Consider the following 17,566-nt stretch of genomic DNA (forward strand, 5'->3'; position numbering starts at 1 on the left):
ATTCATACCTGCCGACAGTATTAAGTTATTAAAATACAGGGCGCCTGTAGCAGCAGCGTTTTTAACAACAAGCTCTATTTTGATGCTTTCCTGTGTTTTCCAACACTTTATGTACTTTCTAAAACTATGTCTTCATTTATTTTCTGAATTGATAATATGTCAAATATTGACAGTTGTTAGTTTGAATAATGACTATAAATGTGATGTTTGTACTAGTTTATTAGTTACATAAAAAAATCAATCTGAACATGATCATTTCTTTCCCAAATGGTGGGAAGTTTTCAGATAGTGTAGTGTACTGTTCACATCTCCATACTGTGAAAACTATTAAAGGGGAAAAAAAGGTTAGTTTGGTGAAGTAATTCTTATTTTAATTAAATGTAGCCTAGAAGGAAAAGCTGAAAAAGTTAATGCTTTTTTTCAGAGAGTCATCGCACTTTTTACTTTAAATTAAATATGGCATGAAAAGCTTACAGGTGTTTTGAGGAAATTTCCAGAAAACTAATGTTTTGAATCTACAAGTCAGTTAAGAGAGAGGGAGTGAAGAGTAATTTGAAACTTGAAAAAGTCCTGGAAAATTAGGCTATCTTTAGTAAGAGTGGAAATCTGTCAAATTAATCATTTTTTTTTTTTCGGTTATGTAGTTTTGCATCAAAATAAATACAAATCTCTGATTTGTGATCACAAATATATTGTATATGATTGATACAATACTATCAAATAATCTAGTTTTTCTTTTGTTTCCATTGCCCATAATGAAAAAACCCAGACTCTACCTTAAAGTGCTTTAGTCCGTAGTGTAGGAAACAAAGCGCCTCAGTCTCAGTGAGGATGACTCGCTCACATTTGTGGGTCTAATATGTAAAGGATGTGTCAGTCGGTGTACCGTAAAGCTGGATGGAATGTAGATCTTAGTTTTAGTCTGTCTGTGAGTCAGCGATCAAACACATTCTTTAGCTTTTACTAACTGACAAAGTGAAAGGTATCCTGCCTCTGATTCATTTAACTGTGTGCTTATTCTGTTTTTCTTTTTTGCCATCCTAAAATTTTTTTTTCCACTAAAATACATTTAAAAGTCAAGTCTATTGAAGGATGACATACAGAGGTATTTATTTTAAAAAGCTTATTATGTTGTATACATAATATGATGCCATTTTTGAATGCAATGCCATTATTCTATTTATTCTTTTTCATTATTTCAAGTGATGATAAGGTAACTGGGTAAAATGCACTTTTTTGCATTGACTGTGCAGTGTGCTTTAGATGTATTTAAAGAATAATTGAATTGAACAATATTCATAAAGGACTCAAGTAATTAAACAAATTAGAAAGAGTCAGTATTCCTTAAAGGCAAGGCAAGTTTATTTATGAAGCACCATTCAGCCACAAAGCAATTCAAAGTGCTTTCCAGAGTCAAAAATAGAACATTTATAATATTGCAAGACAACAAAAATGCTTTAAAAATAAGAAATATTAAAACATGAAACAAAAAGAAAAAGAGAAAATGGCATTTAGCAAAGATGGGAATGAATCCTCAAACTTTATATTTTAAGTCCTAAATGCTAGAAACTTTATAAAGCTGTTGTCTGATGTTGTCGGCATATAAATATAAAATAAAACAGATATTATGACTACAGATTTGTTGAACTGATTTTCAGTGGCAGTCTTACCTACAGCTTAACTCTCTTTCAGGCACATCAACATCACTGCATAATACAGTTATTTCCTATCAGACACACATTTTATTATAATGTCATGATATTTATTTAACCTTATTTAGCATTAAATTTTAGACTATTCCAAGTTGGTGTTTAACATATTTCTCTGTGAAATACAAATTGTACCAGGAAAGTCTTCTCTATTTTTAGTATTAATATCTTTGACAATAACAAAACTTAAGTGAACTCAAAGGCTGAAAATAATTTTATTGTTATAATATTAACATTTAAATAAGTGTGAGTATAGGATGGGAAAATTATAATTTGAAGACAAGAAATGATTTTTCTCAAGGTTTGCAGCAGCAGAAGGCTGATTACTCTGTAAAGATGAGAAGTGATTCTGTGTAAATCTCTATAAGTGAGATAATTAGTAAAAAATAAAGATATTTCTGTTATGTTATGGTTTTTAAAAGGCCCTCTGTCACATGATTAAAATATATTTTTTTCAAAGTTTAACAAAGTCAGTTTTTAGCTTAGAAGTCAAGCATTCAGATGAATGTTTCTGCTCTATTAAATACTCCAACACTCCAAATCCAGCATTGCACATTGACTCAACACTGTTTCATATCATATACTATACCCCTACTCTATCTTCCAAAAAAAAGTTGATGTTGTTGGCCATACTTTGAGAAATTTCAGTGCCTAAATCAGTGCAGTTTTGTCACAAATTAAATCAAATGCAAACAATAGAAATACATATAAATGCTACATTTAGACTACTTTGCAAACTTCTGTAATAATATTTGATGAAACAAACTACAAATATCAGTTGCATTTCATGCTAAATTATTAAGCGATAAAATATGGAATATTGCAGCTTTATTGTCTGATTTTTAGCATGCAAGATTTGTAAATAGTGTATGTAAAAATATATGTGCAAAGTCACGCTACATCAGTGAATACACTCAGCTTTTGTGTATACAAGTCTTTGTATATTTCCTGTATAATATGGCAAGATTTGGCATTTAAAGGTGTGACATAAATGTGTTTCTCTCAACAGACCTTGAATTTGTCCTTGTGGAGAAGCAAGTTTTCCAGATAGAGCTTCAACTTCACCAGGGTCCTGGAAATATGACTGTCAGGGAACGGATGGTCTGCGGCATGTGCTTGGGGTCGATCCTGAATGGTGCAGTTCATCGTCTGGGCATAGTAGCGCACCAGTCCCTCCAAACTGGAGACGTCGGTGTGTATCTGAAGGATCAGGTCTGCATGGGGGCTCTGCAGTTCATTGATGAAAAGTCCGAGGTCGTGGCTAATGCTGGTTAGTCCTGTGATGGAAGGAGTGCTGAATTCGACCAGAGAAGGCACCGGTAACTAAGGACAAGAAGAGAGAGTGAGTGCATATTAGCTTGCTTCTAAAACCAAATAATAATCTATTACGTTATTAACTATTACATGAGCCTAAACTACTTGTGTGCAGAAAAAAAAAGTGAACAAAAACTAGGCAACATGGCCGTAAACTTACATTTGTTATTAGTTTCTTTATATGCATCAGGGCTGTCTGAGTTATATAAATCAAGCTGTTCGTTACGCTTCTAGGAGATTCTGTTGTGGGAAGGCTTGAGCACCCAGGCGCAGCCACAAGAGCAACAAAGAATAGAGCCCGAAGGATGTCCATCCTAAAAAAATAAAAATATTAAAGTAAACAACACCATGATAGTCATTCGAACATTTTTGCAACTTTGTAAAGTTTAACAGTAGTAGAGCATGCTACCAGCACCATAATGGTCCATTTTATGTAAAACATAGAATTCTTACCTGTTTTTATAGTCTTAATTGCTGTGGTGTCCTTGTAACACTGAATGGCAGAGAGGTGACGCATGCCTTTCTGCAGGTTTCCTCCATTTAAATAGTCAGCTCTTGACTTGCTGGGGATCTATTCTCCATCTTTCTCCTCCCTCCCTCCATCCTGACTCTAATCTGGGCCTGACCCTTACAGGTCAGCTTCACAGCAAGCTCAAAAAAATCACCCTGGTAAAAAATACCTTTATTATTATGACTCAACTTGCTTTTGTGCTCTTATTTCCATTGAGAGTATTTAACCTGATGAATGCCTGTCGGCAGATTTGACGTTTATATCCTTATTGTTTGGTGTAGGAAATTGTGTAAGTAGATTTTAGATGAACGTCATGAAAGCCTGCAAAGGAGAAATTATACGTCATGCCATGTAATTCATAGGTAAAACATAGAATGATAACTGGTGTTGTCATATGTAATGCAGATTAAAAGAAGTGAGTCATTGCAATGATGCGCCTAGCTTTTACACTCTCCGTGGATTTTTTTTATGTCTTTGAAGGCATTAGCCTTGTATTCTGAGGCATGCATAGAACAACCAACTGTGGACACAATCATACTTCTACATTTCACTTCTGGCATGTCTGCCTGCTTTTATCCATTGGTCAAAGTTGGAGAATGATGCATACTGCAGAAATGTTCCTCTTTGCTGTTCTTAATTTCTAAAGAACCGTTCCACTGTTGTGAATACGATCAGTGAAACAATGGCAGCCTAGTCATGTGCCGACTCTGTGAGCAATGAATCACTCCTTAAAAGAAGCTAAATGTGTCAGTGTCTGTTGACTTGCAAATTTGCCACCCTTGGGGCTTAAATCTAATGTCGGCAAACATAAGCAACACAAAAAAGCGTGAATTAGTCAGCCAGTGTTTTGTTGAGGAAATAATATGTTTTGCATTTAAATTATGGAATCTTCTAGTCAGGGAGGTAGCATAATTGTACATCCCTCTGGTGGAATTCTACCACTTTTTGAGGCATACATTTTATTCTTTGCAGGTTGGATCTCATCAGCTGGTTGTTCAGACTGCAGCTTCTCATGAGTACAGATGAAATGACAATGGCTGAACCACTGGTCATATGGGCTGCTTCATATTTATACTCTAGGTGTATAGAATAACAGTACAAACCTTACCTTTAAGCCTTTGCATGTCATATTTAATCATATGAGAATAAGGTGAATTGATGCATATTTTAAAAGGATCTTATTTGCTCAATAATAATGACACAAAATAATAAAACCTTTTCAGACAAGGGAGTGAAGGATTATTTCTTTTTAAGGTTTTAAGCTATGAGATATTCCAGGTTCCTTTCACAAACCCCTGTATCTTTCCATCATTTCCCTTTTTATCTTGACTCAAAATGAAACTTTGTTCTGTTTTTTGGTGACCCAGGGGCAAATGATCCCCAGAACTTTGATTAATAAATGCTAGTAGTATTGCCGAGATAGTATTTATCTGGTTTGATGATTGCCAAAACAGGTCGCCTGCAATCAAGTCAAGTGTTCTGCTATCAGTTTTGTGTCAAAGGCAGGACAGCTGGACACATGGAAATACTTTGTATTTGTATTAGATGATGGATTATGGAGAGACAAACATAAGAAGGGGGGAGGAAAACTTACTGGAATTCTAGCTTTGGTCATTTCCAGTAAGAATTGAGTTCAAACTCCCCCCGCCTGCCCCCCTTTATTCTGGCACCAACCAGCCTCCTGTTAAACTGAAAACTCTGTTCAGTGCACCCGTTTGCAAGCAAATGAGTAGTGTAAGCAATGAGTCCTCTCTTCAGGACATGGTTGGGGTTGAGTCCTCATGACTAAGCAATGAAGCTGACTAGAAAGAGATGTAAATCTTACAAAGGATCAAATAGCACAGTCAGATTTAGGCACTCAAGTTGAATTGAATTTTTTGAACACTCTGAAACTGTAACTCACAAAAAAACTTTTTTCTTTTGTGGAAAAGAAATATCTTTTATGACTTTGGAGTCTCCTGTTGATGGTGTCTCGTGTGGATTCAGTTGAAGGTAGTCATCCAAATTTATTTTAATGACAAAAATGACTAGTTATTAACAGCGTTTAGTCTTTTTTCAAACAAAGTAGTTAGTTTAGATCTCATATGTTTCACATTATTTTTTTTCTACCATGACCTCTAGGAATTTATTATGATTGACATGAGTTATCATGATAAAATGTATAAATATTTTTTATTTTTGTTTGCATTTTTAAAAAGTTTTGTTGCAAAATGTCTTCATTCTTAGATAATTAAAAGAGATCATTACAGTTTACAAGTCCAAACAGGATGTATGGTATTGGATTTATAATAATATTTGATATGAATGTTTTTTACAAATTCATTTTAGCTAATGCCAATATTGATACGAATATATGCACAACTTTATTTGATTATAAAACACCAAGTCTTTCCTGTACTAGAATTGAGCTGTTATTTAAATATTTTGTCCTAACTAAACTGCAGGTGAGCATGATGGTTCCTTAAAACAGCCGTGAAAATGTGAAATAACACAATTAGAAACACATTTTTCTCAAGTGCCAAAATTAAGCTAGCTGTTGTTCAGACTTAAACTTCAGTCTTTAGAGCACACTTTAAAGTTTAAGGATTAAAGATGAGAAACACAGCTCAATCAATTCTACTTTAAAGTCTGGAATTTCTGTCAAAGTATGGCCGCTATATAAGCTGTAAATTCCAGTGGAAATTGTCACACACTTCTGAGACAGAGAGAGAAAAGGGTTGCACTTGGACATTGTTTTTTAAAAGATAAAATGCTTTCTTGGTGATATCCCAAATATGGGGTTCAAAACTATGATCTGAATCAAATAAAACACCTAAATTTTTTGCCTGCTCACACAGATGAAAAGATAATGCTTGGAGTTTGCTGACCAGTTTCTCTCTCTTGTGCCCTCTATCAATGACTGAAACCTGAGTTTTGTCCTGGCTGAGCTGTAAAAAGTTCTCTGCCATCCATGATTTAATATCTAAAATACAGTTTAAAAGGGCATCAAGTGACCCTGTGTCATCAGGAGACAAGGCAACATAAAGTTGAGTGTCATCAGCATAGCTGTGGAAGTTGATGCCACACTTCATTTCATAAAATTTAGATGATTGATCCCCAAGATTCACATAAAACTTTCCATCAGTAAGATAAGATTTAAGCCAGTTAAAAACATTGCGAGAGATGCCAATAAAATTACGGAGTCTATTTAAAAGAATGTCATGGTCTACTGTATATAAAGCTGACTCAGGTCTAATAAAACTAAAACAGATGGTAATTTATTGTTCATGTTGGACCTGAGGTCATTTACAATTTTAACTAAAGCAGTCTCTGTACTGTGATTTTTTTTCTGAAACCAGATTGATAAATTTCATAAATATTTCTCTTCTAATTAATAAAATCATTTAACTGGTTTAAAGCAATCTTTTTCTAAAATTGTACTTAAAAATGGCAAATTGGATACAGGTCTGTAATTATTAGTTACTGCTGTATCCAAATTGCTTCTCTTCAGAAGGGCTTCAATAATAGAAGTTTTAAAAGCTGTATGAAGAGAATAATTTAAAATGGTAAGAATATCCTGTTGAAAAAAGTCATAAAGGTTTTTAAAAAGGGATGCTGGGATGGGATCTTAAAGGCAGCTAGTCAGCTTGAGTTGTGTAAAAACTTTTTCAAGCATTTCAGCATCCACCAGGACACTAAATGGCCCACGCAGTTCAGTTGAATCCATCATCAAGAAATGGAAGGAATATGGCACATATAAATCTGCCTCGATCAAAAAAGCCAAATTATATTGACCATGATTGATTTATAAAATAAGTAAAAGGGTAAAACATCCAAGGAGGTGACAGCTGTTTTATGGGCACTGTACATTATTTACTTGTATAACTTATGGTGTCATTATAATGGCATCATTTGAGCCAGTTGGCATGTTCCTTTAGTGCCAACACCAGGTTGACTTTTTGATTTTTGTTTTATGAAATAACTTGAAATTATTGGATGGATTCTCATGAATAGTAGTGTCAGTCTACTCTGGTTAAATTCTAATACCTTCACCAATGTCTTAACTTCTCTGTCAAAGTAGTTCGTTATTATCCTAATTTTTTAAAAATCATTCATTAAGGGCAGCAATGATCTACTGGCACCAAGAGACTATTACATTCAGTAGTATTTAGGGAATCTTTTGTCTTGAAATCCCTATAGATATTGAATCAACCCCCTAAACAGTCATTGAAACAGTTTTATCAGTATGCCTTATGTTTGACAGAAATTCACCTGTCAGCCATCATTAGTAATGCATAAGCACATACACATAATTTCAGTCCTGATTAAATCTGCATTTTTTTTGTGTTAACTTTCCACTTCAGGCTCTTGGGGTGTGCGATCTCTCTTGAGATCTAAAAGAAAAGACTTACTTCGTGCGCATGTTTCTGACCAGTCAGGACACAGCATAGAGGTGTTAACCCTAGTGATGGACAACAAAGAAACCTCAGAAATATGGACCTGAAATATTTCAATTCTTTCCTTGTGGCTGGCTGTAGAAGGCAGTAGGGGCTGTTTTTATTGTTAATGCCTAAAAAGCGATAGAAATACAACTGCTAATTCAATAATATGCTAATAAGACCAAAATATGTATTTGATTTAGTTAATTTGAATGTCTGCCCCCCACTGTGCCTGTCAAAAAATCAGGCCCATGTACAAATGAAGCAGTTGACCCCTGACATTGATGATTTATAGAGAATGTCTTTACATTTGCCAAATAATTAGCTTCTTGTAAACAACAACAACAAAAACATTCCCATCAGCCTTTACTAATTAGCTAATTAGCAAAGTAAGCATGTTAACAGGCTAAACAAGGATAGAGAACATGGCAATAATTGCTTTCTAAACTCATGGCATTGCTACTAGCATGCAGACGTTAGCATTTTGGACTTTTGGCAGGATTTAACTGCTTAATTGCTTTCTTTTTGCAGCTCTGAGTTAGCATTAGCTCGGCCCCCAAAACATGCTTCTGTTTTTTTCTGTTAAAAACAGGATATCTAGTAGAAAGATATAGACTTTTGAACTGATTTAGAGTTGAAATACAGAAGTAGATCTGGCCTGTAGTTCTTTACCCGGCGGTCATTCGCCAGTTTCCGACTCAATCCCAAGTCCTGTCTCTCCACTGAAAGCACAAAAGCCCAAAAACAAATCTCTAATAGAAAATAAACAGATAAAGAATAATTTACGACAAACTTTTTTTATGCCGTAAAATCAGCTGATAATATGTAATTCTAACACAGACGTGGTCTCTATTTGCCGATAATTCAACCCATCTATCAGAACTTCTTGACGTGTTTGATTCCTTTTTTGCATCATCTCCACTGACCTGGATAAAAACACAATATTGTTTTTCAGTCTTTCCAAATGCCTAAAACGCTGAAACAAGGTTTTATTTTCTGCTGAGTCCACCCAAGTTAGCGTCAAATCATTTATGAGTCGGCTTTTGGCAATTAAATTTAATCACATCATTGGTTTTGAGGAGAAAAGGCTGAGGACCAAAACACAGACAGGATCATTTAGGCCAGAGTCAACATATTTGTCTCCAGAGGAGGTAGCACTTTTTACTGTAACTTCGTGAATACGTCAGGGGGAGGAGACTACCGGTCAGAGCTTTATTTACCTCTTCTGTTTCCAGCTAGGACTGGTGGAAATTTCCCCATCATGTTTTTATCGGTTCATTCTCAATCTGTCTCATGTTTGTCTTTGTGATGGAGCTGCTCTGTTTCTGTCCTCTGTTGCAGTTCTCAGAATGTCCTCTGGAGAGCTGTATTCACCCATGGAGCAGTGACAGAGTGTTGATCATGTCTCATCTCAGTGTGGCGTTCTTCCTTCTTTACTCATTTCCTTTTAAGGTAAGACTTTAATGCAAATCCCAGAAGTCATGTGTTTAAGAGCTTACATTAAGGATTATCAAAGAGTCTTTATATCCTTAGCAAAGATTTTTCTGGTTTTGCTGGCCCAAGGTTCTCTATTTTACTCTGATTTATTCTCTTTTAACCCTTTCAAAAATCCCCTTTTCTGCCTTTATCATTAGTCATAATTGGTTAAATTCTTCAACCATGTAAATCCATACAATTAACTCCTCTTAGTCTACATTGTTGTCTCACTGGAGATATTTTAGGGATTTTATCAAGCACAAAACCAGCCCAAATAGACTCCCTCCATTACATTTAATTTTGTTTAAATGCCCAGACACCACAGACATAATGTAAGATTTGAAAAATCCCTTTCCGTTGTCTTTGCCTGTGGTCACAAATTTAATTTACTCCCCCTTATAGTGCGTGGAGCAAATGTGCATCCACCAGCCCCTCGTCCCTCTGCGATGACACGGATGAAGCTCTGCCCCATTTCCCCCGGCGGTGTATGACACACAAACTGTGGGCCGCGGCTGTGACTTCACTGACTGGGAATCTCTAAAGCTCCAGTCAGAAGGTCAGTCTGAGATCTGCGAGGTCAATTAATGAAAGCAGAGGCCTGCTGTACCGGAAAATGTTTGTCTCGTATTACCCTGGTTTAACACAGGATTAGTTGGCTCTGTTGTTGGGATGTAAAACCATTTTTCTTAACATTACACATGAAGGTATTTTGTAGCTGCATTTTAATATATAAGCAGCTTATGTTTGTTTGCCTTACTGAAAAAATCCTGTGAAGCAATCTTTGTATAGATATTCAGGAATTCAAATAAATTTCCTCCTGAAGAAATTGACATTTTGTTTGCCAAGCTGCAACAAATACACTCAATACTGCCGACCCAATGTCTGAAAGAAGTGCTCATAATGATAAAACATTTAGAACAGACAACATGGCACTTAAATACTTAAAATCAACTTTATTTCATATTTATTCAAGACATCTCAGCATATCTTTAAAGAGAAGAATCAAACACAAAGGGATATGACGCTACACATGTGCATCATCTCATATAATTGTGTTGGTTCTCTGTGATACATAAAGGAGTACATAAACAGTCCCTGAGCCTTTGAATCACGTGGCTAGTGTAAGTGAAGTGTCCTCATCAGCACACACGCTGGCCTCAGGTTGTGACGTAGAAACTACACTGTGAAGGCTCCAGGGTTTGGATTAATAATGACTTTTATGTAACACACAGTGCGTCAAACGCTCAGAGCTACATGTTCATTTTCCTTCAGCTCATTTCTTCCCTGGACACTTCCTCTTTATGTCATTTTCAAACGTTTTCACATTGATAATTGTTAATTATATTTATGAAAATCCACTCAAAGAACAGATACTTTTATGTATACACTTCTGACATAATAGCAACATTTTATCTTAAACTTTGACTTATTTTTAACAGCTTTTTAATGAAAAATAGGAAGATACGGAAAGGTGTCTTATTTCTTAGCACACTTTTACAAACAATTTGAACATAAAAGATGATGCAAAATCTATTAAGAATGAAAAGTGCATGGAAAAAAAATTAAAGGCTAATCATGTCAATCAGTTGACATGAAAAATGTCCGGTCACTCATTATAGGAAATCTTTGGCTAAAAAAAAAAAACAAACAAAAAAACAAAAGGAAAATTTGACATTATTTAATTTTTTTCAATCTTCTCAAATCAAATATATACATTGTAATTCTTTGTATGGAATCATTTGAAATATGGAGGAAATACTTATGCCTCTTAAGGTGGAATTTTTCAATATTTACAGAAGTTTTACAATATTTACTGCCGCTTAAACATCATCATGTGCTGTCCCTACCTGGAGGGTCATTGTATTTTAAAGCCAACATTTTTTTTTTCTTTTTGAAATAAGGAATCCAAAATCAAGAAACAACCCATTTCCCAATTAGAGTTTAAAAATAGGAAAGCAAAACACAAAAAACATGGCCTTGGCCACTTCAGGTATTTCAATATCAAACTGAAAATCAAAAAACATTCTGTTTTGTGTTTCTCAGTTTTTGTTTTCAAGAAAAGAAAAAAACTTGTGAAGGACTCATTTTAATCTTATTTTTAATGTTGTCAGATCAAGAAAAAAGGAAAAATAAATCGCATGTGACGGTTATGTGATTCTCAGCATGCTTTTCTTAACACAACACCGCACAAGGTCACACGAATAAGAAAACACAATAAATGCTACTGTCCTAGTTCCATTCTTATCATACAATTCATTTTGGAAATCCTCCATATTTGTCTTTATTTGATACAACATAAAAATGATGTGATGAAAAAATGGTAATTTATTCTCTTTTTTATTTTTCTGAAAAAATTAAAACTGAGAAACAAAAATAAGAGACAGACAACAAAAAACTGTTTTTCCTTTGTTTTTTTATTCTCAGTTTACACCTTTTTATCTTCCTTATGTGTTTTTCTCTCCTATTTTCATATTGTGATCGGGAAACAGTGTGTTTCATGATTTTGGATTTCTCAAAACAAAATAAAAAACGTTCAGTCTGTAAGATATACTGACCCTGGAGCTTGCATTGCAGAGCCTGGGTCTGTTAAAGGCAGAAGGTAGAGATCTTTGTATTGGTATAGTGGCTGTGAGAGCTAGCATAAAGGGGAGGTCACTGTTTGATCCCCCTGAAGTGTCGTAGGACTAATTGGATGAAACACCTATGAAGTGAGGTTCATCACTTGATGACCCTGAGTCTTGCTGCCATCACTTTACATGGTTGGGGGCATAAAGGGGCCACGTGGTGGAGTTTTCACTACCTGGAGTTTGCATGTGTAGAGCCTTGGTCTGTTGAAGTTGGCAATGTTGTGGCAACTAAGGGTTTTATTTGGTAGGCTTTATCAGTAATGTAAAGGGGCATAATTGAGATAAGGGGTCTTTCCACTCTTCTTTGGGGCAGGAGCATATCGTGTCTAAAGTAGGACAAAAGGTCAGTTTAAAAAGTGTACATTTATAATGACGTGTTTTGACGTGATTTTAGGCTTTGATTCAGGGAGCAGGGCTAGGCTTCACACTCTTCCTTCTGACGTCAAAGCGAGTAAAGCTGGATCTATTTCTTACTGTAATAAGACTCTTTGCAATCGTATTTCTCTCAGGTTGCCTGATGCTCTGATTAAGACTCTCTTCAACCACATCCTGTATTATACCTCTCAGATTATTCCTGATTATAGTCTTATGTTTCACAAAAGCCTCTCCTTACTTTGGCAAAGCATCTGACAGTATCAGATTGTGAATGATCTCAAAGAACCAAATAAGCATATATGCCACAAATGAGAAGGGGATCTCACTTAAAATACTTAGAGATATTAGATACTCACTGCTCCATGATGGAGGTGTAAAGATGATGTCTGGTCCAGATGCCAGGATCCAGTGCAGATACTTTTTGGGGTAAGGGCTTCCTGGCTATTGCCTTTGGAACAGCAAGCCCAGACCGCAAAAAGACCCACAAAGGACAAAAAAAAAGTGTCTCTGTCGTTTTTCGTGGCTCAGCTTCAGCATCTGTGGAAGGAAAAAGAGACGTCAGCACATTCCTAAAGCAAGAGGTGTCCAATATGGGTGGAAAATACACAGTTATATGTATAAATCCCTGTAAAAAAGGCTCAGTACGACTTTAAAAGTGGTGAAAATCAGATGAATGAATATGATAAGTAAGAAAGGATAGATATGATCTTGCTATATACAGGCAAAAGGAATTTCTTGAGTGAGACTGCTCAGAAATTACGGAACAAAATCACAAAACATCGACAGCATTATCAGTCTGATAATCTCTTATAAGCAGTTTAATCTCTTTGACTCCTAAAAAAGCTTTAGTCAGTTCTAGTTGCAGACTCTGAGACCTCACATTCATCTGAATACCACTGTTTTTGGGATCTTTATATCATTAAAATATTAAGACCAACACATTTACACATCTTACAATGCTGCCTTAAGAATTAGACCAACCAGACCCCCCAAAAGACATCTATATGAAGAACACACATTGTGCAAGAGATCAAAAGATTCTATTTCTTTGTTAATTGCTTTAATTATTTTGATCTGACTATTGTTCTAAAGCCCTGCTGGCTGGTGTAAAACTGCATATAGAAGGTTTAAACTGGTTACACTGGGGAAAAAAAATAAACATTTGAAGTGTTATATTGTTTGCGTTTTATATAGACTGTTCCTATAGATGCATATATGTCCCAAAAACCTAACTGATAACATCAGAGTGCTGCTTCTGCTGATTGAGTATCAACACAATGATTTTTGTGATTTTTGTGTGGCTGTGATTTTTGAGGATGATTATTCTTAAAGTATTTTCTTTGTCCAGTACCCTTATAGTCTTTCAACTACTTAAGGTGCTTTTTAATATTGCATATCACACATGCACACATTCAATGATGGTACAGTACACTATGTAAAGTGACCATCAACGCGTATGGCCTAGTGGTCTAAGGCACGCCCCATGTACGCGGGTGGCCCAGGGTCAAGTCTGACCTGTGGATACTTTCGTGATTGTTTCTTCCCAGCTCTCTTGACCCTGTTTCTGACTCTATCCACTGTCCTCCTCTGCCAATAAAGGTCTAAAAAGCCTTTAAAAATATATCTAAAAAATCATTAGCTTAGCCCCTATATACATACTGCTGTCTGAGCCAGTGGGAGAAATTTGGGATTTGGAGTCTTGCCTCAGGACACTTACACCCAGGGCAAATTGTTTTCAGGGAAAGGTCCAGACAACGAGCAATCTAAGCCTAGTAATGCAAGAAGCGGAGAATAACCTTGGCTTCCACTGGCTTGACTCAAACAACATCAACATGAAGCCCCCCCTGCAGAGATTTCCATGGGTGTTAGGTGCGTAGAAAGCTGAATGGAAGGCAAAGTATGTGCTTATTCCCAGCAGCATGGACTGATTCTTTTGGTGTCATGTTTCTGGAGAATGAATGACTGAAACTGGTGGGGGAACTGAGTTGTTACCAGCAAGAAAAAGACTTGCTGGCTTGCTTCTACCCACAGCACCACTTCTGGAGCCAGGCTCCAGAGAATGAGCTGGAATCCCTCCTTTACTGAGTTACCCTCAGGGGGTGGCTCTGGTTGGGTGGAGGGATACTCCCAAGCGCTCGACTGAGCAAAGGTGTTGGACCTTTCCTTAGGCTGGCTTTAAATGAAGCTCAGTGTTCGTTCATGCAGGACACAGTAGTCATACGCCCAGCTGTGATCAGCTGATCCCAATTATCTCCTCCCAGCTCCCACAGCCAATCACAGCTCTTCTCTCAACACAGCAGTGTATTTAAATAAGACATACTTCTTACTAATCCTTGCTTGCATTAATGCTGATGCAGGCAAAGCTTAACCTCCTCCACCCCAGCCTCCTTCTTTATAGAATGAAGCTCGTTGCACTCTACTGTGTTCAGTACACATTGTCATAAATATACCTATCCATATGGGGGGGTTTCTAGCCATGCACTTCTTGGAAAGTTAAAGCATGCTGCTTGGCTTGACTAACCCAGGGAGCATCTTTTGAGCAGCGCCTTCTCTGCCTAGAAAATGCATAAGAACTGAAAAGCAGCTTGGAGCATGCACCTTAATGGGGTTTCTGGGAAAATTCAGAAGCCACTTAGGCAATGATGGAGACACCTGGAAGGGGTTAAAGGAAGGGATGGCCTATCTGAATACGAATGGTGATACTCATGGATTGCTTACAACAAAAACCGTGGTGAAAATGGGTTAAATGAGTATACCTGGAACCAGAACATCCTAGATTGATGGTTACACCCACATCATGTAGGTGAAGAGGATTTCAAAACGGCACTAAAACTACAAGGTAAGCTTGCACACTTACTCAGTGTCAAAAATACTCTTTTCATCGTCAGAGGCACATCTAATAAAACATGCATGCTTCTGTCCTGTTCAAATACTAAAGAACTGCAATTTTTTCTAATTTAGGATAGGATAATGGACCCATGACCCTTTTAAGAAGTGCCTATGAGACTTGCTTTTCTGCCTTTTGATTCATTCATTTTGTACCCCACTATACCTTCAGCAATCAGACCAAGAAGATTCAACAGGCAAGATGGATGTTTGGATGTTCACCTTGTTATTTTATCAGATCAGAAACTACTTCAGAGATCATGAGAAGCACTACATTGTTCTTCTTGATATGGATCTTCTCTACACATCAGAGCCAGCTTTCAAAGAGGTAAGACATTCTCTTACATTCCCATGAATTGATAAATGTAGCCTATGACATCACCACATTCAAGATTATAAACTCTCAATTTAGCTGTGGCCGTTCTGGTTGGACTCAAGCAGAAAATATTGTACTTTATATCAGGTAAGAAAATCTCCATCCATTATCTATACCGCTTGTACCACTTGGAGTCATGGGCTGGAGCTGTCAGGGGTACACTCTGTATTGTTCACCAGCAAATCACAGCTGTAACATTTAGAGAGGAACAACCAGGCAGGTTCACATTTACTCCTGATGGAAATTTAGAGTCACCATTTAGCCTATCAAGCATGTTTTTAGACTGTTGGAGGAAGCTAGAGTACCAGGAGAGAACCCATACAAGCATACAGAGAACATGCAAGCTTCACACAGAAAGGCTCTGTCCAACTGGGGGTTGAATCCAGAGCCTTCTTGTTGTGAGGCGCAGCACTAACCACTTCACCACCATGCAGCCCACTTGAAATCTGGTTCCCCAAAACTACAATACAACATTGTCTTAGTATTATATTGTTATATTATAGACTGCATATCTGTCTCCTTAACTTATTAAAATGATAAAGTGGAGTCTTAATTCATCCCTTTTCTGCCTTCACCACCTGAAACACTGAACACATCATGTTTTTCATCAACCAGATGTGCTGATAAAATACTTCTGTACGAACTGAACCTAATAGAAATGATGTGATTCCTCTACCTTCCTCTATCAAAGAAGACTGGTGAGACACTTGGAGCCATGGAACAATTGAACTTTCAAAATCCCAACATAATAAGCCTAAACACACTTTTCTCACCAAAAGACTTTAGTTTTAACCATTGGCTCCAACCTGGGGTCCAGGACCCCCCAGAGGGGGCATCAAAAATCTTACCTGCTCTGAGAGTATGACAGTTAGATATACACATATATCTAAAACCATCATAAAACACTCACATAGGTTACACAAAGGTATTCTGTCAGGTTTCTTGTGTTATTTTTTGTTGTTGTTGTTGTTGTTGTTAATTAAACAATTAAAATCAATGTTGACTTTTGACTGTAATGTATCACTTTTCTATGGAAGGGGGTGGGCAGCCTTTCCTAGATACAAGTCAGGGGATCTCCAAGGAATAAAGGTTGGGAACCACTGGTATGAACTATCCATTACATGTGCCATTTTTTAATGTGAGAAAATCCAATAATAACAGCCTCAGAGTTGGCAGAACCCCCCCACCCCACCCCACCCCAATATTTTTGCGTCCTTTCCATCCCTGTGCTTGGAAGTCAGGTTGGGAAGCAAGGTTTTAATGAATATGACTTTAATATCTTGAGTGTAGATATCCATTTAGAAAACTAAGGCAGCCGTAGCAGCAGCAAACAGCTATGTTCAAAACTCAAGCATTACCAAATCTTTGCTCTAAGGTAGTGGATCCAACCTTTTTTCCTTGGAGCCCCCTCCCAACTGTACTGATGCTGAGGCCCTTATAACCACACAAAAGACAAACAGATACTGTCCTAAAAATTAACATACATTTGGATAATTTCATTAACAAAATCCAAAAGAAAGAAGTCATTATTCTTACTTCCTGGTTTTACTTGCAATTGAACAGGGCCTTCCTGTGTGGAGTCTGGGTTCTCCGTCTTCCTCCCACAGACCAAATACATGCTTGTTGGATTAATTAGAGACTCTTAATTGACTGTAGGTGTGACTGTGAACAGGCTAGGTTGTTTGTATCTGTATGTCAGCCCTGCATTTGACAGGCAAACAGTACAGGGTCTACCCTGCCTTGCAACCAACGGCAGCAGGGATTGGCTCCAGCACCCCAAGACCCCAAAATGCCATAAATTGAAATGAAATTGTAAGTGTTTTATCATCATTTTAGTCTGAGGGGTCTGAGACCCCCTTGGAGGGCCCTCAGAC

At 36.9% G+C, this 17,566-nt stretch overlaps 1 protein-coding gene across 1 annotated transcript; it reads right to left on the reverse strand.

Annotated features, from left to right (window-relative positions):
- Window positions 1–2,711: 2,711 nt before the first annotated feature.
- Window positions 2,712–3,336, reverse strand: LOC121505738 (leptin-B-like). The gene is made up of 2 exons (XM_041781285.1): window positions 3,184–3,336; window positions 2,712–3,032 (listed from the first exon to the last, which is right to left on the reverse strand). Exons 1-2 carry the CDS (start codon window positions 3,334–3,336, stop codon window positions 2,712–2,714), a joined length of 474 nt encoding a protein of 157 aa, XP_041637219.1.
- Between the last annotated feature and the right edge of the window lie 14,230 nt (window positions 3,337–17,566).

Source organism: Cheilinus undulatus, linkage group 23, assembly GCF_018320785.1.
Source record: "Cheilinus undulatus linkage group 23, ASM1832078v1, whole genome shotgun sequence".
Lineage (NCBI taxonomy): Eukaryota > Metazoa > Chordata > Actinopteri > Labriformes > Labridae > Cheilinus > Cheilinus undulatus.